Source organism: Cloeon dipterum, chromosome 4 (assembly GCF_949628265.1).
Source record: "Cloeon dipterum chromosome 4, ieCloDipt1.1, whole genome shotgun sequence".
Lineage (NCBI taxonomy): Eukaryota > Metazoa > Arthropoda > Insecta > Ephemeroptera > Baetidae > Cloeon > Cloeon dipterum.
This window is the reverse complement of record NC_088789.1, coordinates 3,414,937-3,439,998: the sequence shown is the minus strand read 5'-3', so window position 1 is coordinate 3,439,998 and position 25,062 is coordinate 3,414,937. Positions and strand designations below refer to the sequence as shown.

Sequence of the window (25,062 nt, the reverse complement as noted above, 5' to 3'; positions counted from 1 at the left end):
CCAGTTTCAGAGTCTCTCCTGTCTGCCGCAGAGAAAACACGTAATAGTATGGTTGCGCGATCGGAGCAGAGAATTTGAAAAAATTCGCCGCGGGCCAAATTCTCTCAGCATGGAAGCCTCCGTCGCAAAAAGCGCACTTTGTGTCCAGCACGCTCATCTGTCTGCGCCATGTCGAATTTAAAATGCACCTCTACCACACGATACAACCTGATTCAAAGGGAAACCAGTGACCTTTATGCAATAATTTTGTTTTCGAGTGTTCCAACAATGACAAATAACGCCATTCACAAACGCAGTTTCATAAGGTCTCTCAGAGAACATTAATTACCACTTTCATGCTAACTGCACCGCTGATTTTTGTTGGGGACAAAGCATTTCAGTCGCTAATTGCACCAATTTGCACCGTTTGCCTTTTTAGGATGTTGTAAAACCACAAAAGCTGTCGCGTTACGTCATTTCAGGCTTGACTGCGAGTGACCAATGGACCAGGCTCTCGAATTTAGTAAAATACCTAACCATCCAGTCTCGTACGGGGAAATATTTGATAAATAAAAAGATTTAGAGAAATAGTAATTGAGCTTTGAACGGAAACAACAGCAAAACAAATTTACTTTATTTTATTATTTTTCTTACTAAATTTCCTCGGATAATGTGAGCTGACAGGCAATGTCAACTGAGAACAAAGTGCTTCGAGAATTTAAAATTTTTAAATGACAGCGTTCCTTAAAACTTATTAGTTATTTTCTTTTAGTTGAATAACTTTTGTTTGAAAATATCGAAGTCTTGGAAATAAATTAATTCCGGTATATTATTTGCAATCTGTCTTCAACTTCTTTTAAACAAAGGAGCAGTACCCCATGGTGCAACACAACTCAACCGGGAAATAAAGTGTTAAAATAAATATATACTTACACCACTTCCTAAGGTATCCACTTTTGAGTTTGTCCATAAACTTTGCCCGCTGCATCTTGCCGCGATTAGATAAAAATCGAGTGTACGTGAAAAAGGCTCGAAAAGCAGATCAGAACTTGGAATTGTCGTAGAGCGCGGCGAGGATAATAATTTCACTTTCAGCGGCGCATATCCAAAAGCGGCGAGCGAGCGAGCGGCGGCGGCGGCGCACCAAGAGCACCTGATACCTTCACGTCTCAGGCAAAACTGACTGACTGACTAACTCTGCGTTCAGCAGCGACTAACTTTCTCACTCTCTCGCTCGCGTCTGCAGCAGCAATCAATGATGGTAGATTTCACCTTCCAGCAGTGCGAGCCAACGGCTTGGTGACTTTCAAAAAGCGCGCCTCCTCCGGAGTGACCTTACAGCCCGATGGCCGTTTCCTCATTTTTCTGCTTATTTGTCCGATCGGTCTGTACATAAACGATCGACCGAGCGCGCGCCGCGGCCGACCGGAATTCTAGTATACATGCAATTCGCCGTTTTCACAAATGGCTCGACGCATTACGCACTATTATTTGAACTTGAGCACGCCGGTTTCTCTCATTGCAATTTAGTCCGTCATTACACAAATAGCGCACGGGTTCCGTCACGAATGCAGATGAGGTTGGCGGTCGATGCGTCCGCGCGTCCTTTTGCCGATAATTTCGCAATTATCGTTTTGTGATATGGAGTATCTTGCCAATGAGATGCGTCCGGCTTAACTGTCCTTCAAAATATTCGTGGGTTGAATATATATTTTTTATTAGTTATTATCTTTTAAAGATTGTTTGGCTGGGAGTCAATTTTAACAAATATTTAGTTTCAAAATTTCCTGTCACGAAACCAACTATATTGGGCTGGAGCCTGCGATAAATTTAAAAAGTTCAATCTAGTAAGAAGGAAATATACTCTATAAAAGATTGCTTTCCTTTCAACTTAAAATGACGAAGGGCATTTAATGATAAAGTAGTTACTCGAAAAATATTAACAGCAAAACGTCTAAATAAAAATGTTAAATTAAATTCCCTGTTAGTGAAATTCTTTCTGATTTTTTAATTATTAAACCCAACGGTAAATGTCTCTTCGAGTCTCGGTGCCAACTCGTGATGCTCCACGAGAAGTATAATTTTCGGAATCGTTTTTGCCGTGCATTTTGACCCATTTTTGACGTCTTCGACTTTCGCATCACAGATGAAGACGCTTGATTTTGACCACGCAGCCAGCATAGCCAATTATCTTGGGCAGTGTCTGCGAAAAAATCTCACTCGCACATTCCACGCGACATGTGTGCTATATTAATGTTTGTGTTGACAGCAGGCACCGTGTTTACCTTTTCGCTTCAGCTGCGGCTAAAGAGCTTGAAAAGCGACTCCAAAACAAGCACATATTGTCAGAAACCTAGCAGCGCAGGAGAGCCGGAACTGCGAGGGAAACGAGATGCTAATAATTCATCATTCAAATACAAGGTAGCGATTTAGTCATCAACGTGGAGCCAGGGATCAAGCGTTTTTCGTCTGAATCACGAAAAAAGCAAGGCCGCCACCGCCGCCGGGACTAGGAAGGATATTCGAGAGGATCGGTTTCCGCTTAGCGACTGTCTGACCGGCCTGTGGCCCGCCGCTCGCACGAGCTCGATTTAATTACATTAACAGTCGAGCGTGCTCCAATTTTGATTCTCGGAGACTTGAATGAGCGCATCTCTCTTTCCCTTGGCAGCGGATTTTGCCACTTTTTGTGATTTGAATAAACAATGTGATTTATGTGTGTCAATTGCGAGCTTGAGCAGAAATATAAAAGGACATCGTGTATAGTGAGCACGGCGTCGGTAGCCAATAACGGTGCTTCGCTCGCTCCTATATACACAAACACTGTTTATTCCCATTTTTATCAGTGTCAAACACAAGTCTAGATGCATTCACTGTGCATAAAAAAGAATGTCAAGTCATTAAACGGAGGTGAATGAATCATAATAGCATTTTAAGCATAGAAAACCAGCTTCCTCGTTGGGCCATCAGGTTTTTTTTATGTTTTTAAAATTTGTTTAAATGTGAAAATAACACACTATGACCTTTTAAACAACAAAAATAATGGCGTTTTTTAAGTCGAAGGACTTTTTTATATATAAACACAAAAATAACATATATGCATGAATGTTTATCCTTGTCCTTTATTTTTTTGTGATTTTGATCTTATCTAAATTCTTTGAAAGAATAAAAAATCAAATATAGCAAATCAGTTAAAAATTAACTAATATAATTTAATGATTCTAGATCAGAAAGACCTTTTTGGTCCATACCTGGACTAAAACAATTTAAATTACACAATAACTGCACTTAAAACTAAGGAGCGCGAAAAATAACAGCGTAAGCTAAAACAGTCTTGTAAAGTTTTTTAATATATGTACGAAAATACTCCAAATTAATCATAGTATTATTTTCAATTGTAAAATTTAATATGACATTCACGATAAATTCCAAACTCTTCGGTCAAAAGGCACAGAGTAAAACTGCTAGCTGCAATCTCGTTTATCTTTATTTATTGAAAGTTCACGAGGTGAGTAAATTTATTAATAACCGTGAAAACCTTTTAACTGCAAGTCTAGACGGGCATGAAATAAGTCGCTGCTATAGAGGTGTGCATTTTGTAATAAACGCGTTGTTTTGGCAAACGGCGCCGATGTGCGTGCGCGAAAGTATACACACACACGTAGGCAGTGAGAATTTAATGACCCACATTGGCCAATTCAGCATACCTTTTGGTTATCAAAATTTGATTACATTCACGATACTAATAATCGGTTTTCAATTTCTCTGCACGGGATAGTTCAATCAACGCAGATTGATAGATGCTTTTGCTAATTTCTCTGCTTAAGTCGAGCTCGTTTTAATCCTGCAGCACACTTTTTCTATCAGGCTGCGCGAATCGAGAAAGAAACTAGCAAAACCACTTTCAGATATATTTATAAAAGGCAAACGGCCAGCCTCCAGCTCTCTGCAAAAAACGGCAAACGGCGACACATTCTTTTTATGGTGAATAATTTATTTAAAAATATTCATAGTTTTCGTTTTTATTTAACGTGAATAGATATTTGTTTCCAAACTAAATTTACTCTATAAACGACAGCGATCGATTATTTCCCAACGTCCTGCACAAGCAATTCTCACCGAATTTGAGAATTGTGTCATAGGTCGCGCAGAAATGATTGTGCCTTGGATTCGCACCGTTTGTCGTCCGTGTCAAAAGCTATGGATTTGGCGTAGAATCAAAATTCGTCATGCAGTCGTTCATGCATTTTAATTACGCAAATAAGGTGCTTGCGAGGAGAGAAAAAAAAACGGAAAATCGCCTGGTTCACGTGCACAATGAAATTCACAGGTCAACCGAATAGAAAAGACGGCAAAAAGGCGCAGCTCGCCTCAAAGTCACCTTCAAAATGTGCATAAATAATGACTATGGCCGCGGCAAAAACGGCGAATAACTGCCACTCAGGCGATGTTCAAATATTGCCTTTGCAGCCGTTTTTATGTCGCATCTTGACCTTGGAAGGGAGCTTTGACTGCGTTAATCGATGGTCTGTTGAGGGCGCAGTGCGTGTTAGCGAATTTTTTTGCGCGTAAAACCCATGTCTAAATTTAGATAGCTTTGAGGTGGGACGGATTGGACCGGGGTTTTCCTATTTTCAGCACTACTTAAAAATTTTACCACAACTTAAAGAAGATTGACACAGTGAAATACTACAAAATCCTTGTTGCTAATACGAACTCTTCCGTTAGGATTCAGCTGAGGCCAAAATTGACACAAATAGCAGCGTAAATTTTTTAGGAAACTGGCTGCAAATGGTGAGAACTGTCTCCTTATTTGATATCTTATTTTCATTATTTTATTTTCCAACAAAGAGTTCCCCTAAAAGGTTTCATATTATGCGGTTGGACAAATCTCGACGAGAGGAATTGAAATCTGCTAAGAAAATGTGGTCAAAGCGCTGTAAATTTAAGGGGAACTTTGAAAACTTTGAATTTTTACTGTAGCAAAAGGTCCTTTTTTTGGTCATTGCAAATTGTAGTACAAATTATTTATCGATAACTGCTTATTGCATACAAACATCAATTAAAAAAATTGTGAGTTGTTGCCCTGTATTGATCCACTTTCCGTTTATTTACTAAAAATTGGCCTTAAACATTTGGGGCTGCTAGCTACAACCTATAACTGATTAACTGATTTTTGATTGGCTAATCGAAGCATCCAAATTAAATTAGTAAGGAAACAGTTAGTGACAATTGTTTTGGATTGGCAAAAACTATTGTTATGTCACAAGATGTAAAGTTAAAAAAAGTATAATGCTTCAATGCATAAATTAACGCTTTTTTAAAGTTATATATTTTCAAAGTCATATATTTTACTACAAATTTTTGTTTGACTCGTAGAGCCAGCAGCATTGCACGCATTGGCATCCCATTTAAACGACAGAAAACAAAAAGGTTTTATCAAATAATTCATTTATTCGCGGCCTGTGTGCCGTGCCGAAACGTGCCAAGGTCTAAAAAGTGTTTCGGCCTCAACGATTGGACCCGACGCGTGATGACTATTTTTTGACCTGTGCGGAATCGATGTTAGCTCATATTAGGTGCATAGGAAACGTGCATTGTCACAGAGTACATTGTGCGGCCGAATGATTTTGCATCCCTCGTTGTATGTGTGTTCGATTGATTGGCAGACACCTGTTCATAGCTCGACATTGACTTGGAAATGCATTGTCTCGCCTACCATGCTATTATTTGTTATATAATAACGCACAAACGAATTCATCATAAGTTGTCACACATCTCGACGGCGGTTTGGCACTCCACGAAGGTTGCACCAATTTGGCATAATGATATAATGACTCATAAATTTGTTCGAGTGCTGCTTTGATTTAATAAGAAAAGCTCCATTCACGTGTTAGCGCGATCATTAATTTAATACTAAATTGCTTCAAACGTTGATGAATATGTCACTATCTAATTTTGGCAGCCTTTGGCTATTAACTTATAAGAGTTTTGCAATCTGAGGTTAAAGCTTATTAATCATCTTCAGCAATGAAACTGCAAAATCAAGTCCCTCGGGAAAAGTATGTGCATATATTTGAAAAGGCGTTCGAGAGTGTTTCATATTTGCGAGATGATGCAAGGAGCCGTTTTCGCAGTAAGGAACACGCCTTGTTTGAAAATCGGCTGCGGCTGCAGGGCTGCCTTGCATTGTGTGTGCCGAGCTGCGCCTTTTGTGTTATTAATGAGCCGCGTGGCCATGATGATATTCGCCCCTCGACGGCTCGACGCTATCCAGGCCCGCAACATTTCTGTCTTTGCAATTGACATGCGTGCGTTGCCGGTAAAATGGTAAAATATGTTAGTGTGTGAGCTGCGTAACAAACACTTTGGCGCTTTGCCAACACCGTAACGCATTTTCAAGACGCTGATTCACTCTTTTCCTTGCCACTCATTTGATCGGAAGACTTTTGGCCATCATCAAATTGAAGTAGCAAACTTCCTTTCGACGGAATTTCATTCAAAAACTGACAGGAGTGACAGGGATTGCTTAATACACAACAGTCAATTCAAAAAATATTATCGTAATAATCTAAAATCAAGAGGAAAAAATATGCTTAGCAAAACAAACGAAAAAAATTACGAAATTGAATTTTAAAAATAGTTGAAACTCCTCTGAGTTAAATGAAGCAATGATAGAAATTGGAAAATTGCTGATTTGTGCCCTGGAACTTTTTGTTCCACAAATTTTAAATTCAGAAAAATTCAATAGGAACAAATTCGATCCCCCTGATTTACTGAATTCATTTATTTTTGATCCGTTCATTAATTTAGTTTTCAAATTCATCGATTTAGTCGAAGCAGCTGTCCTCTAATAAGATTATTTGTGAAATAAGAATAATAAGAATGACATTTTAAAATGGCACCAATAAAATATTTAAATTTAGGATTTTGATTGTGCTCAGCAAAGAGAATATTCAATGCAGTTTTCAACAACTAGTGATACAGAATCGTCTTCAGCTAACTCAGTCACAAGGATTTTGTTTAGCAGTTAAAGAACTGCTGATGAGGCAGAAATAGTTGCTGCCCATTATAACAACGTCAAAGCAATGGGAGAGTTTTTAGCTGTTCGGGGATCTGATACACTGGCTGCCCAATGTCAGAGATGGCAAAAGGTTGTTAGTTCAGTGACTCGAAATGTTTGAATAGCTCAACGGGCTAGGAGGATTCGCCACTTGCTGGTTTTCTCACCTTTCCAGCGGCTTTAGGGACAAATTTCCGGCGTTTCAACGAAAGAACTCGGTGTGGCAATGCGAAAAGATAGCCACTTTGAGCCCAAGCTCCTCTGCGGCTCCATGTTATCCGCTTAGTGGTGTTATTGGGACCCGGTGAGCTCAGAGCCCACGGGATGTGCAAAGCAGAGGCTAAAAAGAAATATATTTTGTCTTTAATTTTACACTTTTAGCCACCTTATATCCTGAGTCAATACATATACAGAGAACAGAATTAAAAAAAATGTAAAACTTATCATAGCTCAGCTTTTAAGATAGATATATAGATAATTTATTTATTTTTCTAGATTCGATATTTACAGTGTTGACTCATTAAAACAACAAAACAATAAAACCATCATAATACATGCATAAGTAATTAAGAACTGGCAATAACGTTGTCAAGTGCTTTTTAACAAGAAATTCATATTTGAAAATTCACGGAACTGCAAGAAAACCAGGTTTGGTGTGAAAACACTGGCATAGAGGTCATAATATAATCTATTTTTATTTCATCGTTAGTACATGATGCGTTGTCAGTTTTGACACCGAGGCGAAAAATTTGGGTCGTACACCACAAATGGAAATTTGACCCACGCAGCGGTTTTTCGCATTGCTCGCGGAAATTAGCGAATAATTATGTGCTCATCGATTAGTCAAGGCACGTGAGAATCATAGTTCAGGAGTCGCACTTTGTTGCAATCGCATTTTGCAACTCTACTCGGGCAGATTTTCTAGCAGTATTGTGCTCAGTGACACGCTCACCGCGGCGCGACGCACGCCTCTCTCTTTCATCTGCAGCCGCGGCGGCTCGGTGTTTTCCAAATGCAAAGACAACAATGTATGCGGCCAATCAATTCCTCTCATTGTTCGCCAAATTTTCTGCTTGCGAAGGGCGCGTGAATCGTTTCTACGAGTCATCGCATTTTCTCGTGTTGTCAACAGCCGCAAGGCCATACTTTTGGTTTCTTTCATTCTTTCCCTCGCGTTGCGCAACCAAAACAATTAACTTACTGGCCAGAACTTGAATTTTCCGTATTTTCTTCAAACGGGCAAGTCGTTCTTCTTCTCCTTCATGCACCGTCTGCACGGCTTGCTCTTCGTCGGACATGCTCGTCTCGAGTCTTCGCCGCCAGTCCTGCCTGCAGCTCTTCAAAGCCGTTTGCACCCTCGTCCACATTCGGCGAGAAAAAAGGATGCACCTCTCGAGACCACTAGTGTTTCATCTCGCCAGGCACTTGACTAACTCTCTGTCGACGAGTGTCTTTGTTTTCGCCCCGTGAGGCAACACACCGAGGAAGTTTTTCACATTTCAGATTAGGACTGTGTGACGTCTAAGTGGAAAATAACGGAAAAAGCACAGGTGTTTGTCCACGGCAAACACAAAACAGCCGGGCGAGTGTTTTGCTGCACGCACCCTATTACTAATGCATGAGCATTGCATGTACGTATTTCTGCCGCCGATCAATTAATCATTTTGCCTTGTTCTCGTTCGCTCCAAAAGTTGTACGCATGAGCTGCAAATGAATTCAAATTACGCTCGGAGAGTGGCAATCAATGAGCCGATTCGATTTTATAGGGCTCTAACGAGTTGCGTGCTGGAAATTAATATATAATTCACAACCTCTCTTTCAATTTGCTAAAAAAATAAATCCAGGGTAAACTACTCGTAGAGATTCAAATTAACGTTATATTGATTATATGTCTGTCGCCATATTTACACTGTTAAAAATAGCCGCTTATGATTAGGGTTGCCTTGAAATCATAAATTTATGCAACCCACGCGTAGATTAACGGATTTAACCTTCTTTTCTGTCCATTTAAAACACAAATTAATTAGTTTATAATGTTTTGTATACAGTAACAATTTATCGTTTTACAGGTTTTATATTACAAATTTTGCTCCCAGTTGTTTTTATTTGTTCGAGAGAGCTTAATATTTTTTCGCCTCTGGCTATGCAAGATGCAAACAGGCCTGCAGCGGTGGAAGTCTACCTGGCAGGAGTAGGCAAAAGTGAGGAAGGATGCCGTTATATTAACGCCCTCTTGCGCTCCAGTCTCACACTCTCGACACCAGTGCCGACTTTCATGGTCTTGAAAGCGAAGGAGAAAAGGAGAGCACAATTTTTATTGAGCTCGCGTTCAGGAGAATTAACTAGAAATGTTCGAAATAATGTTATGTGCAGCAAAAGCTGATTTGCTATTTAAAATTAATTTTTATTAATTGTTACATGAATTTTAATTACAAGTTTTCTTCATGACCCGTTGGATTTGGACAGTTTTAAATAAAAATAGCGGGACTATTATTTTGTGGAGGATTAGGAAACGGATTAAATTAAATTGGCCTTGGCAAATTACTCATCTGGGTTTATGTAGCGTGCAGAAAAGAGATGAGCAATTATATTGTCGAGCGAGCAAATTGTCCACAAAATAATTGCATGTGGTTGTGACTTCTTTTCCTAAATCAAATCTTACAAATTATATTTAAATTGCTCTAACTCAAGAAAAAATAATAATTTTTAGGATAGAAATAGCTATGATTTGGTTGTAAGGAATAATTCACACACCTAGAATAAGTTATTTTGTTTTTGATACATCATTTTTTCCACTTGGTGAACCGCCTCTTTAACCAGTGACTCTCAATTCACCTTCAGGGAACTGAAAGATTTTTATAGCAACCAAGCTCTAATGATTTAATCTCCGAGTAATTATTGCCTAGAGTCAAAATGCAGCATGTAGCAAAGGAAACGAGAAACAATAAATTTGTTCTGCGTAGTGCGTTAAACGGAAATGCTCTTTTGTATCAAAAGGTATTCATTATTTTCGCCTTGAACATTTGATAAAAGACAAATTATTCGAAAATGCCAAAATCGTTGAAGGCTGATCATTCAGTTGAAGCGAAACAAAGTGGATAAATTATTTGGAAACAAACGCAACAATAGAAAACTCGAGGAAATAGTTTAAATTCCTCTTTAATTAATGAGAATTTCAAAAGAGACCACAAACTGCGTGTTTGAACAGACTCAACCTTCCCGCGCAGCTTGGTTTGTTTCACGTCCAGTTTACAAAACGAATGGCATTCAGCTAATGGTAATTATAATAAATAGATTTAACTCCCAGTAGCTTAAGCTGACGACGGGATGACCCCTCGTGCTCGCTCGCAAAGAGAGTCAAGGTGAGCATCTTGCACGTTCCTAGTGCAACAGCAAAGTGCACTCCAGCGGATTTTGTTCCCAAGTAGCATACACGAGCACCGCAATCCGCGATAGAGACAGAGTTACGCACTCCCGTGGGGAAATATCAAGTTTCTGATTGGCAAAATTTTCAAACATAACGGATTGCACTCTCAAGAAATGATTCATGAAACTGATATAATGCATTGCTTATTGTTATCCGATCTTTATAATTTGTGTTTCTTTTTTATCAAGAAATAATCATCGACTTTCCCAAGAAAATGTGAAAATTGTTGGGCAATTAGAAATTTCAATTCTATTTTGTAAAAATTAGGATAACATACGAAATTCGTGCTGCAAACTTTCCTTTTTAGAAATTAATAGCGCTATAAAGTATTGAAAAGATTATGCGGCAAACGCGTCATCAAACAAATAAATCAAGCACATTTGCAACTCGGAAATCAGCGTTATTTGGAGCTGGTGCGGGTCATTAGTAGCGGCAAATTAATGCGTGTCCAAATAACGTATCATTATTCGGTCACAAAGAAAAGTATCCAGCAGCCGAACTCGTTCCACTTGAGTAACAGCGGGGACCGGGCGCCGCGCGCATTTGCAGCGAGAGAGCTGCACCAGCTTTTTGTGCGCAGCTCAAATAATAGTTCTAATGACCCCACAGTCGCCGTTCTCTGCTCTGACTGTGCAATTTCTGCACACTTTGAGCGAAAAAATGAGCTAGCCTCACAATCGGCGTGTCATTAATGACGCAAACGCGCGGCAAAGCACAGCAGGCGCACACTGAATTACGGATGAGTCAAAAGTCAAACACAAAAAGCTGGTTCTGTCCGTGTAACGTCAGAAGCTTCGGACTTTTTAAAGCACGACCTTTCCTGCGGGCTTAATTTGAGCATTTTAATTATCGACGGGCGGGAAAAAGTGAATCCCGCATTGCGAATAAGCAATCTCGTGTCGCCCAGCTTTCTAAATGCGGCTGTCCTCTCGATTTTCAGACGTTTGAGTAGGTTAATTGTGCTTGTTTAATCCTCGTCTCATAATACAGCACCAAACGTCTTCCCTCAGTCAGAGAGAAAATATCACTTTTCCTTCAAATAGGGCACCAGTATTTATTTTGTACCATTTTGTTTTATAACTGATAATCTTACACACTTTCAATTTGCTGAATTAGTTTTTTTAATCATTTTAATTTTATTAAAGAAATGTTCAAATAATTAACCAAAAGATTTAGAAATAAAACAAGCCAAAGGCAAATAAATGTTAAGATATTCAAACCTTTTAAATAATTAATAAGATAATGATGACAGCTATTATCACTTTCCTTTCAAATCATATAAAAAATTAACGTTATCTACGGCACACGACAAAATTGGCTCACTATCTTGTTTCGTGCGTTTATGCGGTTTCTGCTTGTCATGCCTTTTTTAATTAATTGTATAATTCATTAGCAATATTAATAATTGTATCAGAATAAATTTGAAATTACTCGTACTTTTAGGAAAGGCAAAGGCATGGTAATGAGAAAAACTGTTAAATCTACCTGCAAGCTGACTGTTTTGGGCAACTCATCTCAGGTATTTGTTTTGAAATTTAAACCTTGTCCATTTTAAATTATAGTCAGTCAAAAATTTGACTATCTCTTATTTATTTTTATATCCAAATATCTTATTTTATTTTATAAGTGTCCCCTGGAGAAAAAATACATTGCGTCATATTCTTGACCAAGGCTATTGAAACATGTTTGAACCTTTCATATCACGCACCTAGACCAAATTAAAATATGCAAGTATACTTGTGCCATCGACAGAATAAATTGCATTATTGAGCGTTGTCAATTTGAGGTCGTGGGATATTTTTCGGCAAGTCCTTTGACCTCAACGCCGCGAACGCATGGCTTCAGCTCGCTCACTATGTCACCGCGAGGCGAAATTGGAAATGTCAACAAAGTGCATGCGGCAAAAGCCAAGGAAAAAATTGATTTTCACACATCACCGCAGAGCCGGCTTGTTTGGCTATTTCTTTGACTAGTGCTTGCCCATCTATAGAAAATAGTTCTGCACCTTTGTTTGGCAACCTTGGCAGCCCATTATTAACAGCCGTAACCTACAAATTGGGCGATCCATGACCACATTTCGAAGCCTTCATCTTAATCATTTTCTCGCTTCCACCAAAATGCGATGAATTAATTATGTCAGGCAATTAAATTATCTGAAGCGCGGATGTTTATGACCAATTTTTGTGTAGCAAATCAATTTGAAGTTGAGAAATATAAATAATAATATTTCATAAGGTGGCAAGTTGGTTCATATTAATTGGATACAAATACAACCTGAGTTCGCCTCTGGGTCCTTTTTGCACCCTGAACGTATTGTTAATTGGCTCCTAAGTAAATTTTATTTATTTGATACCCTGCTATATAGCTAGAACTATTTAATGATATATCTTCAACAATCAATCACAGCTTTGAAGATGCTTAAAAATATACCATGTAACAGATTCGAAAAAACTAAAGAAATAAAAAGCAATAATTATAATAAATTCTGGATGTTAAAAAATTAACGCATACGAGGAAACATAAACATTTAATTTTGATTTTACTTTTTAATTAAACTTAATTAGTAAAGCATTTAATTAGCAATGTTTAAAATAATGTTTCAAAGGCTAGCGAAATAGTTGACAATACAAACTAAATATAGTCATACCATTAAAGCTGCTGACTGAAAAAACCAAAGTATAATTTTTGTTTCAATCATCATTCGTTTTTAATCATCATCTTAGAAAAGCTAGCTTTCTACAAGAACTATAGGTTTCTGGTAAAATCGCATCTAATTGCAAATGCCAATAAAACGCATACACAATGAGAGTACTGATAATGCATCAGTTTGCAACAAGTGCCGCAGACAGGAAAGGAAACACGACGTTGCCAAACAAACATCGGCAAACAAGAAATGTGCGAGATTTACACACTGGCACGCCACCATCATCCTCATCCGCTTCGCAACTTTCTATCTAGATGATTTTTTAGTTGATAACCGAGAGCGGAGGCTCTAATTTTGACAAGAGTGCGCGGTGTGGCCGCACACGTGCAACTCTCCTTCTTCAAAAATCGACAGATAGCCGATAATTTTATTATGTAGGGAAAAATTATCGACAAGCAGAGTGTGTTTCCCAACAACTGGATTTCTACCTCAGCAGCGGACATTGTTGATTTTTGTGGATATAATTGCACCGACTTATCGCTGAGAGTTTTTGCGGTCAGAGCCGTTTGGAAATAAAGCTGCCGCGGAGAGAGTACTCCAATTATTACGCGCTGATATCGCGGAAACAATAATATAATATTGAAGTATGCGTGTGTCTGTCTGTTTTAAGGTGCGCGATTATTATTAAAACGAGCAGCGGCGTTCGCTCGATTTGCCTCCTTTTCAACCGGCAAAAGTGGAGCGAGAAGAAACCGAATGCACAGATCGTGCGAATATGCTCAGATTTATCAGAGAGGAAAGCCCTGTCGACGGACATCACACGCTCCCGTAAAAACACACCGATCGCCGCAAGGCCTTCGTTTCTTTTGCAAACGCTCGAGGCACTTTTGAAACACGCTGTTGCGCCTATATTTCATAGAAAGCATTTTTCGGTAATAATTTTAGCCGCAAATTGCGTATTCTAATTTGTAGTTCTCAAAAGAACGCACAATCTCATCAGGGTTGGCACAGCATTTTTTAGTTTATATGTTTAAATTGTTTGATTTATGGAGTCAATAATTGTTTTAATGTTTCAATAAATTACATGCTGAGCAAAAAACTGTTTGACTGTGCCATCAGTCAAGTAATACTTCTAAGAAATAAATGAAAATATAATTTAACTCGTGTGGGAGGTCATAAATAAAGAAATGTCCTTTTGTCGAGATGAATTTTTGTGTCCTTTGATATGACTTTGGCAATTATTATTTGCTTTTCACATTGACACGTTTTCATCAAGTATTCTATTTTGTCACATCAAGACGCATGATGCTCTTGAGAGGCTTGCGTGCCATATTTCGTCGAGGTTAATGCCTGTCGCAATCACTCTCTTTTTGACGCCTTCATCAAGAGCAAAACCACACGACATTTCGTGCAGAGTTGCTGCGAGAATTGCAGAAAGTTTGCTCCGGCAACAATGATAAAGTTTTCATTCTTCGTATTCATATGTGTGTGAATTTCTCGAGCGCACGGAAAGCAGATCACACCGCCGGCTCCATCATTTTCAGATCGAATTTTCGCAGCAGAAATGAATTTCTTTCGTGACAGTGACTTGAACGATGATGTGGGCTTTTAGAGCGATTGCATTGCCACTTTTTTAGATTAGTTTGCTAATCGATGAATTGACAATATGCTTTATTGATGAGTTTTTATGGTGCAGAAATGAATTAATGCTTTCGATTTAAAATTAAAATTGTGCTCTCAGCATTTTAATGAAGAATTTTCCATTATTAAATCAAATCTTCCGTGACGCGTGATGTATTTCAATACAAAATGCACACAAAATTCCAACTAATTAGATCTAAACTAGAAAATATGTATATATGCAAAACGAATTATTTATTTCTCATCACTCGTCTTGAAATTTGAGGCAACCCACGAAACGCAACTTGGAAACAAAAAAAGTATACTGTTCTCATCTTCTCGCACAGTCAGTCGTGTTTAGAACTGAAGTGCATAAAAACGAACGCAAATAAGAGGAAGGTGCCAATTAGCAATTCATCATGTGTCGCGCGGCGAGCAAAAAGTGTGCCACAAATCTTTCTTCGACTCACCACTTTTAGTTGTCCTCTTCATGATGGGCCGGCAGTAGCAACAGCAGCAGCACACCAACTCGAACTCCAAGAGCGAAACCCTGACTGCCTTGCTTGGACGGCCTCAGGTCTACCGACGGGCCGAGAGCGCCAGGAGGGGAGACCCAAAGGCAACCAGCCGTGCTTATGACACACACTACACACAAACACATACGTCAAAAATACATATGTGTGAGAGCTTGCGATGGGTGTTATCACATTTGCCGAAAACTCTTCGGCGCGGTAAAGATTACAAACCGCGTGGTCCAGTTGCATATATTTTAGCCTTTTCTTCTTCTCTTTTCACTTTCGGTATACATATGAGTCGCCACTTCGAGCCTGTTCTCTTCGCTCTCTGCCTTCGAGATTTCTTATCGAGTAGAGAGAAAAAAAGGAGGGAATTCATAAGTAGAACGAGCAGATTGAATTTTTAGGAGAACTTCGTCTGCACGATTTTATAAATTTCTCTTTTTCAAACTAAAATTTTCATTTGAAATGATGGCATAATATTTTTGATCCTAAACATGTTATTCAAATCGGTGTGTATCGAAAGTCTGCATTATTGGCGCGAGGAAATGTTTTTCAATAACAGATTTTCAATGCAAATAATATTTTGAATAAATAAAATTTAATTAAATGCGCTAGGTGCACAACACTAAAATAATAACATTCAAGTTGACACAGTTTTGACGTTTTTCATAAAATCAAAGACAATATTATGTTCACAACATTTAATTCTAGAATAAATAAAATATCTGATCACTTTGAATGAATGTGGGTGTTTCAAATTGGTAAGTGTTTAATTATTTTGGCTTTGAAGTCAATCGACATATCTGAGAAAAATATACAATTATTTTTTGTAAATTGTTTCTAATTCCCCCCTCTTACCTTTTTATGGCAATTAAGGGCTTCTGTTTTCTCAAAATTCATAATTATATTATTTATTGATGTATACGATGTAATCTTGAGAAATTGGCATGTCGTCGGAACAGGAAAGGTGACGGCAATGGCAGTGAAATTAAAAATGATGCGACCACGCTTATTCCATACCAAGGTTCCAGCTTTGCAGGTTTGCTCTTTGCGCTGGAAGAAATTATCATCTCCATGAGCAACTCCAAGAACACACGCACTCACGTCGCAAGGTCACAGGCTGAATGCAAGTGTTTTTTCTCGTTTTATATTGAGAGTGTGAGAGATGAAAAAGGGCAACATAAGTCATAAGTAATTGAAACTGCATATATATCAAGACTATAATTTTCTCATCTAGAACTATAACGCGGAGCGTAAAATTTAATTTATCTCATTATTAGTCTGGTACAACTTTTGTAAAATATCTTTTATAATAAGAAGCTCACTATTTTGTAAATACAAAATTTTTTGCACTTTTATTTTGTTAAATAGCTGCTGCGATGCAGCAGCTGAACGTGCACCAGCCGTCAATTCGTCCTGAATTGGCTGGACTTGTAATGTTTTTTTCCAATAAATATGATTTTCTAAAAAAAAGCAAAAATGTTAAATAATCGATTGAACTTGGTGATAAAAACAAAAATGTATGAAAATCATCATTCAAGATATTTTTTTAATAAAACTCAAAGGTTCATTTTAAAATTATATGTTCAAAAAAGTAAAAATTAATAACAGCACAATGCGTAGTTTGAAATTTTGATGTAATGAGCAGTGCTGTTTGCCATTTTTATATTTTATTAATTTAATGAGTACACTTTTCATCATAATATTTAAATCTCGTTTGTTCGTCCTTGCTAAAAGCCATAAACAGTAAAAACAACACAGCAGTAAAACTTCAAAAAGAAAACACAAAAATGGACGGTTTAATTATATTGCTCCTTTTATCAGATGGTCAGCTCTTGCTCATCAGTCCTTGAGTTCTATTTTTAAGACTATATATTGCAAACTGCAAAACTGCTTTCAAAAAAGGAGTCGCTTCAGTGTGAGCCAGGAATGAGTGAGTAGTGAGACCAACCAGTTTTTAACCGCTCAAAAATCTAGATTTTTTTTCGGCCTTGAGCCCCATCACTTATGTGAGTGCTTTTCATGAACACAAAATGTAAAAAAATCGCTCCAGTTACGCAGCAGAGATTTATATTGAGTGCAGGATATTGCCAAACCAACTCAATTTCATCATTGTCTCGAAAAATTGATCTTAAAACTCTCAAGTTTAACAAAGTTACTTCTGATACCCATACAATTTTAACTATTTTCTTGGTCGATAGCGCTACTAAATGCAAATTGAATGTCCGAGGTTCGTGCAGATTGAATTAGTTCCGCAGTTACCTAGATGCATGCAAACAGAGAGGATCGAAGCATGATTTTACTGCTTTTTGCAGCAATTATTCCCATCGGCTTCGTCACAGCCAACAAATGGAGCTTCTATGAGCAGGTGAGGTTCGCCGTTGTCATTTTTTTTAAATTTCTTTAAAATATAGCTTGAAAGGAATGGTACACACTAAATTACAATTGGATTGCGATAGAACTGGAGAAAGTGCGCTTTAATTTATTCTGAAAGTATTCAGAACCTTTGCACCATTAATTATAAGTTTAAAATGTTTTGACTCTTGCACTCACAATCAGCTCAGTTTTTTCAGGGCCTAATGAACTGTTTAATCTCTAGCTAGTGGCACTACATCAATTACGATTTAGTTAATTACGTTCAGCTAACTCAGTTCCTGTGCAACAATTTTCCCCAGAACGAAGGCCAGCCGCTCGGCTCCTTGCTGACCCAATTGATATCCTTGCACCACCAGAGGCGGCCGATGAGATGTGTATCCCTTATGACAGACCCCTACTATTCAAATCGATTTTCTGCGGCCAAATTAAATGAGGACGCCCCGCTCATTCTGGACGACATCCAATTCGAGCATAAGTCTCTAAGGAATTCCACCATATTTGCTGCGCTGAAAAAGGTCACAGCAGCCGATTGTGGCATGATTGCACTTTTCTTCCGAAATGAGCAGAAACTCGCAAGAGCACTGCGAATCTCTGACAGGTTACATCTTTCTTTCCAATCAGATAATAGTTCAATTTATTGAAAAAAATATTTCATTTTATATATAATTGGCAATTTGAAAATTATGACTGATGATTATTAACTATTTGTTTTTTGTTTACTCTCATTTTCATCTACTTGGTATTAATATAGGTATCATATAGAATAAATGATGTTATAGTCTAATAAAATAAAAATGCTTGCCTAAACTTACATTTGTTAAAATTTATAAATCATGCTATGCTTCTACCAAAAAATGAAATATCCGAACTAATTTTTTTGTCCCCGGATTTATAATTGTTTCAATAAATTGTCGTGTATATGCTGGGGTAAAACATTACAGAAGTTATATACATGGTTCACAATAAATATTGCATTTCACGACCAATGAATTTCTAGGAAACGACTTATCAAATCTAAAGCCCGGTTGATTCTGCCCTTTGACGTTCGACTCTTCTATCCAAAAATGCACAATTTCTGGCGACGCTTTCTCAACGTTATTTTTCTGCGGGACTTGTCGACAAAACCAAAACGACGGGACGGCTTAGCGCAAAACAGAAGTGCAGCAATACCTGATGCAAGCGTGCAGAAGTGCTTTGAACTGAGCACGGTATCCTTTCCAGTACCTGTAGACCCTGATCACCCTGAGACCTGGCTGTCGCCGCCGATCGCCACATGGTCGTGCGCTTTTCTATTTTTGCGTGTGCACCTACCTAGACACTGATTAATGCGTTAATTATGTTCTTTGCCCCCGCATGAACGTGCAGGTGCCCTGGAAGGTACTACGGCAAGAAGAGGGACTTGTTTTTTGTTAAAAATAAAAATCTGGACGGGCAGATCCTGAGAGCGGTATATTTTGAATTGTCACCGGCGGTGATCAAAGCAGAGCAGAAAAGCGGAGGAAATTTGCAGGGTGTCGAAATTGGGGTTAGTTTGTTTAATAAATAAATTAATTTCATCTGGAAAAGGAATTAAAATTTGTTGTGTCTACATAGCAAATTTAAAACCATAAAAACCTTGAATTGAATTTTGCGCCAGAAATGAGTAAACATACAAAACCATCCTTTTTTAATTTAGGAATTTATTTTGAAACGAGTAAAACCACATTTTTTATTCAGATCCTGGGTCTGATGAGCAAGACACTGAATTTTTCGCCTCTTCTGGTGGAAATATCCAACATGAGCTCAGGCGCAATCGCTGCCCTGACCTCAGGGTACACAGATGTCGCTCTGGGAAACTTCGCATACGTGTCCTCGACTGAAAAGAGCACCGACCTGAGTGCCCCGTACGCTACATACTGCTACACCTTCATCACCCCGGAGCTGATCGGCGACGTGTCGTGGCGGGCGCTGCTCTTGCCATTTGACCGCGACTTATGGGCGGCTGCAGCTCTGGCGCTCGTGTTCGGGTGGCTCTCAATGCACCTGACAGCCAGGTCAATCAATTGTGCACTTGGCCTTAGCATATTTTACAAGCATCAGGTTTTGAAATAAAAACATAATAAATTAATTTTCATGTAATTGTTTTAAGTTAATTTATTTTATTTTGTTCATAAAAAACATTTTATGTGTCCTACTTTTGGTACTAATAGTAGAGGTCTCAGCCAGCCGATAGGAGAAAAAATTGTCTTCCTTTCAGCACTTTACGTTTAAAATACTGTCAGCCGCGCCAGCCACAAGCCGCCGCCACCAGGCGAAAAATTCGGCTAAGCCGGTCCCGCCAGCCTCCGCCTTAAGTCTCGCGGCTGAGACCTCTAAAAAATGCAATGCAACGCCCGTTTTACTTGACAAAATTATAGATAGTTTTGTCTCAAAAATGCCAAAAATGTAATTTCACCCTCAGAATGCTAACTAGTTTTCCATAATTAGTGTCTTGCAGGTTGCAGAAAAAGGAGCGCGGCGACGAGTTGAGGCTACTGCTTCCAAGTGTACTCTCTACCCTGAGTATGCAGTTGATGGTGCCCTTGCCCAGGGCACCTCAAGGGTGGCCGCTACGGCTGCTTTTCTGCAGCTTCTGGCTGCACTGTTTGCTGCTCTCCGTCTCGTACAGGGCCAGTTTCGCGTCGCAGTTGGCCAAGCCGCCGCCCAGGATCGCGATAGACACCGTCGACAAGTTAGCCGAGACAAAGTATTTGCGGCTCATCACTTATGACAACTTTGCAGCGTCAGTGTTTTTCTCTCTCCTCTTTCAACGAGAATGATATAAAAAATTCTGTCTCCTACAGAGAAATTTTCAATTCATCCTCGGATAAAAGCGGAGCCATTGTTGCAGAACGAATGGAAACGGTGCTGATGGACCCGGCTGAAATTGTCAGTCTGATTAAATTGGGAAAAGTGGCATTTTTCGGAAACGTCTATTTGCTCAACAGCCTAAAGACACTCTCTGAAAAAATGGAAGTCGGTAATACCACAATGAAATTACTCTCGAAGCCCTGGTAACTCATAATTTACACTTGTTTGAAGGTAAATATAGCGTGCACGTGAACGAGGAGTGCGTCATTTCACTGCCGGTGTCGATAGGCTTAGCACGGAATTCGGCCCTCACGCCTCAAGTGGACAAAATCGTTAAGCGGGCAGTGGAGAATGGATTGGTCACAAAGTGGCTGCAGGAGAGCGAGTACAAAAGTGTGCCATCGACTGGAGCGCAACAGGCAGTGGTGGACTTGCCCAAGATGATCAGCATCTTTGCAGCTCTCGGTTGCGGATTGTGCATTTCGTTTATCGCTTTCGTCAGCGAAATCATCTTTGCGAGGGCGAAGAAAAGAAAAATTAATGCGTGATAATTTTCTTTATTTTTAGAGTATTTTAATTATTGTTGTTGCCTTAGCTACAAAGGGATTATCACATGTTCGTTTGGAGATAAATTGTTGAAGAAATACAGAGATTGATTTTCTTGTAGAGATTAGTATGTGAAACAAGAGAATCCATGTGAGTTTGATTAATGACTGACTCGGTACAATACTACTAAAAGTCGCCTCTACTAAAGAAGCAAGGTACTCCTTTCCAGGACATATTAATAAATGTACTAATTCTCTGATTGGCAAAAATGACTTTTTAGAAAAGAAATATCAGCTTCCGTCCCATAATATAATCAAAGGAATGATGAAAATCAGAGTGTAAATAAAAATTTAAAGAGAAAAGGCTCTATCTCTGATTTTCCCTAGTTAACAGAACGAATTGGGACAAAACAAATATTTTAAGATTTCTTTCCGCTTGCTTCTGAAGCAAAGAACGATTTTTCAGTTAAAATACCCTATTTTGAGAAAAGTTTGTATTGATTGACTTTTCAGTTAAGAAAGAAGAAAATGCTTTCCCTTCTTAATTAAAAATTAAAGTCGAACAGTTACTACATCAAAAGTTGTGTGGTATACACAAGTGAACCTTGGTGGCTTGTGATCAGCAGAGTCTATTTCCTTACCTTACATAGTTAAATGCCAATCTTAACACACACAAGAGACCATCACATCTATAATTAACGTTGAATAACGGTGGAATTGAATTGGTAAAAACGTCTGCACGCACGAAACAGTTCTCGATGAACCCAGGAACAGCGTTCGAGATGGAGAGTTCGTTCCTCAACTTAACCATTTTTTCAAATCATTAATGAAAATATTTTTACACGAAATTTGAGATTCCACCTTGGGGAAGGAATCTACAAATAATGAACAGAGATTCTCCATCAGTTCCTTTTCGCTACATTAATGAGATTTTCACAACTGCCTCGGCTTAGATAGATCACTTAAACTACGACACAAGCACACACTTTAATGTAAAGAATTTAAATGCAAGTGTAACTGAAATCTCAGTTTGGCATTCGCTGCATATTTGTATAGAGTGCCGACGAAAAAGCTTAACACAATCATTTTTTCTAACTTACTTGAAGTGCCTCAGTCTTAAAATAAGATTCACTTGAATAACAAAAAAATGCTGAGGTGCAAAAGTACATGGTCAGGTCCAGAACTGGCGAATCGCTAATTGTCTGAATGAACTAGTTAGTTACGGTACCAATTAGACTGTTAGTGTACACTCTTCTAATCTGTGACAACTACATCAATTGATTCATCACTGAAAGCTCTAAGCTTTTAACGAATATTTACAATACAGAGGTCTTCATTTCCAAGCCAAGATCTTTTTGTTTGCCCTTCCACGCCTTGCTCGCCTCGGAAAAGATCTTTTTGCACACACAATGATATTCCCGCCGGAATCGGTTCGCGCGATATATTTCAAGGGCCCGAGCCCTCCCATCAATGAAACCGGTACTGCTTGGCCGGCTTCAGGTTGACAAATGTCTTTTTACTGACCTGCTGCTCATCGTCGTCTTTTTTCACCTCTGTGAACCGCTCCCCTTTAAGACTCACGATCTTGTTGTCCCGATACCGAATCATCTTCTTTGGTTCCTGGAAACAAAAGGGGGCGTCGCGTTGAAATCTAATCTTTTCTTTTCACGCGGACGATGGAGACCTACTTGTTTGGGGGCAACTGGTCTGTGTTCCCTGCTCGCTTCGGCCTGGTCGATGTATGAATACCTCGCAATAATTCTTTCCTTAAGTTCTTGGTCATCCACTTTTGGCTTGTTCTTCCCGGTTGCAGTCTGGAATATATTTTCAAATTGATATAAAGCACAATGATAATGGCAATGCTTGTTTTTACTCTATGGGGCACACTAAAAAACTGACTTTACATCAGTTGAACAAGAATAGTAATTAATCGAGTTGGCAAAAGTAAATTTATGAACTGGTTTTTACTATTTTGGTTAGACATATCAATTATTGATTTGTAAACTCTCCAGAGATGAAAGGACTTAAAATCAACTAAAACTAGAGGTCTCAGCGCGTAAGGTTGAGGTGAGCATTTTTGCCGGTTGAACATTTTTAACAAGTGAAGTTTGAAAGAGCTCAACGTACTGAAAGACCAGAGATTAATTTTTTCTCTGGCATTATTAGATTTTTTGACCGGTACTTGGTGGCTGCCCACATGACCCAGCTGGCAGCTGGCGCGGTGCAGCAGCAGCACAGCTATTTGAGACCCCTTTGGCAAAACCGATAGAGGGGAATTTTTCCTTAATTTGCTTGGGTGTTTGTGAATTCTAAATTAAAAAATCCTGGTCAATCCTGTGGTTAAAATTACTAGATAATATAGAAAATGGGAATCAGAAATCTAGTTTCACATTATTATTTGAGGTAATTTTCTTTTTAATTTTTGCAAACTCACAAAAACAGTCATTTTGAAATATGACAGCCGAACTCTAACAGCAAGCAATCTCTTCCATCAGTTCTAAAATTATTGACCTTTAAAATTTTAAATTATAATTTATCCATCAAACAAAGGACTTCATTTCTCCAATCTGTCTATATGTTGAGCAACAAAATTAAGCCTTTTTTAAATATTTTTTTCAAATGTGAGCCTTAGTATTCACAAACCTGTACTGAAGATGCCGTCAGACTTTCCCCAGCTTCTTGCCTGTGCAAGACAAGTTGTGCTGCTTGCTCCACCTCTCCGCCTGCAATCGCTAAACAGTGGCGAACCTCCAGGTTGCAGACCGTCGGGAACATTTCCATCAATAGCTGAAGTTGAGCATCAATATATGCTTGCTCCTGGGAAACACCACTTTTTAGCCAACTCAGTCTCAAGTGGAAGATGAGCTTTTACCTCTTGGGTCGGGAGGTAGTCTCCGCTGTCTGAGGACCCTTCGCTGGTTTCTGAGGAGTGGTGGACCCTCTTGACATGTTGCGGTTCCTTATCACAACCAACATCTGAGGACTGAGAGCTGCCCCTGCTATCACTTGTGCTTGAGCTTATGAGAGGCAGTATGGGAACATCTAAATTGTGGGCCCTTGAGGAATCTGAGCGATTTTTGTGAATTAGTCGGCACGCTTGGAATCGCATTATTAATCTACTCACTGGATCTTTTGATGCGGTTCAGGTTGTTGGCCAGATCAAATATCCAGGTGCACACTGCGCCAGGCTCAATCCTTGAGAATTCAGGAAAGTGAGCTGTCATCATCTCACAGAAGGCGTCCACGTCAAACGTGTCCTCCGTGGCAGATCCATCTTCAAAGTCTTCGGCAACTTCTTCCAAGATGCTGACAACGTAGCTCAGAACGATTTCGTCGATAGAGCTGGAGGGTTAAATTTTATTCCCATCATTTTTAATTTATAAATGGCAAATATTGACGCTCACCTGAGTTGAGCACTAGGAATAAAGCTTCTGAGGAACGTGAAAAGTGATTCTTTGATCAAACCTTCCTGCTCTGCGAAACTAGTCATTTCCACCGCCCCAAGGAAGAAGCTGGATGTGTGTTCCCCGCACTACCCTGGACACGTCTATGTATGTACTGAATGCCTCCGCTGCAAAACAAACACTACCATCAATTCAGCTGACCCATAACTGACGGTTTCCTGTGATAGACTGGCATTTAGTTAGTGAGAGAGAGTAGACTGAAATTTGTGCTTTAGGCCAGAAAGATTGATTGCACGGTCTTCACGTCAGAGAAATTGTCGGAATGGTGCAAAAAACTCTTGACTACAAGTTGTGATTTATTCTCAATACCTAGCCAAATATTGGTTTCCAGTGACGAATCGGTCAAAAATTTCGCAATTTTGGCCAGGGTAGAGTGCGATGTGTTTTGCAAAATGGACCAGGGACCTAGGAACGAGCAATGAAAACAAATGGACACCTCCGTCAAAACTTTTGTTGCTGTTTCCAATTGCAACCAACCAAATAAAAGATGACACTGAGAAACTTTCCTGGAAATAATTATTTCGTACTGGCTACCTGAACTTAGAACGAGTTAAAATTTGTAAAATTCAATATTATAAAAAATTATTTTATGAGTAG

The 25,062-nt window shown here is 38.9% G+C and overlaps 3 protein-coding genes across 5 annotated transcripts in view; 1 reads left to right on the top strand and 2 right to left on the bottom strand.

The window, feature by feature from the left end:
• emp (epithelial membrane protein) overlaps positions 1-15,326 on the bottom strand; it is a 28,639-nt gene extending 13,313 nt beyond the window's left edge. The window contains exon 1 of one of the 2 annotated variants that reach the window (XM_065488612.1): positions 15,204-15,326. In XM_065488612.1, the coding sequence (XP_065344684.1) occupies positions 15,204-15,225 (22 nt within the window). In that variant the 5' untranslated portion in view covers positions 15,226-15,326. Of the gene's footprint in view, positions 1-912; positions 1,152-15,203 lie in introns of those variants that run through there. The other variant, XM_065488611.1, reaches the window with a different exon arrangement.
• Positions 15,327-17,376: 2,050 nt separating this feature from the next.
• Ir68a (Ionotropic receptor 68a) lies at positions 17,377-21,149 on the top strand. Its single transcript, XM_065488362.1, has 8 exons — positions 17,377-17,619; positions 17,927-18,225; positions 18,625-18,938; positions 18,983-19,152; positions 19,344-19,660; positions 20,104-20,388; positions 20,450-20,625; positions 20,688-21,149. The coding sequence occupies exons 1-8, from the start codon at positions 17,518-17,520 to the stop codon at positions 21,002-21,004; spliced, it is 1,980 nt and encodes a 659-aa protein (XP_065344434.1). The 5' UTR covers positions 17,377-17,517; the 3' UTR covers positions 21,005-21,149.
• Positions 20,998-24,935, bottom strand: LOC135941933 (CUE domain-containing protein 2). Of its 2 annotated transcripts, none has more exons than XM_065487745.1 (7): positions 24,775-24,935; positions 24,406-24,572; positions 24,126-24,343; positions 23,874-24,067; positions 23,645-23,818; positions 22,690-22,815; positions 20,998-22,621 (listed from the first exon to the last, which is right to left on the bottom strand). In XM_065487745.1, the coding sequence occupies exons 2-7, from the start codon at positions 24,489-24,491 to the stop codon at positions 22,469-22,471; spliced, it is 951 nt and encodes a 316-aa protein (XP_065343817.1). In that variant the 5' UTR covers positions 24,492-24,572; positions 24,775-24,935; the 3' UTR covers positions 20,998-22,468. The 2 variants fall into 2 exon arrangements, with proteins under 2 accessions (XP_065343817.1, XP_065343818.1); XM_065487746.1 differs by having other exon boundaries at positions 24,406-24,586; positions 24,775-24,932.
• Between the last annotated feature and the right edge of the window lie 127 nt (positions 24,936-25,062).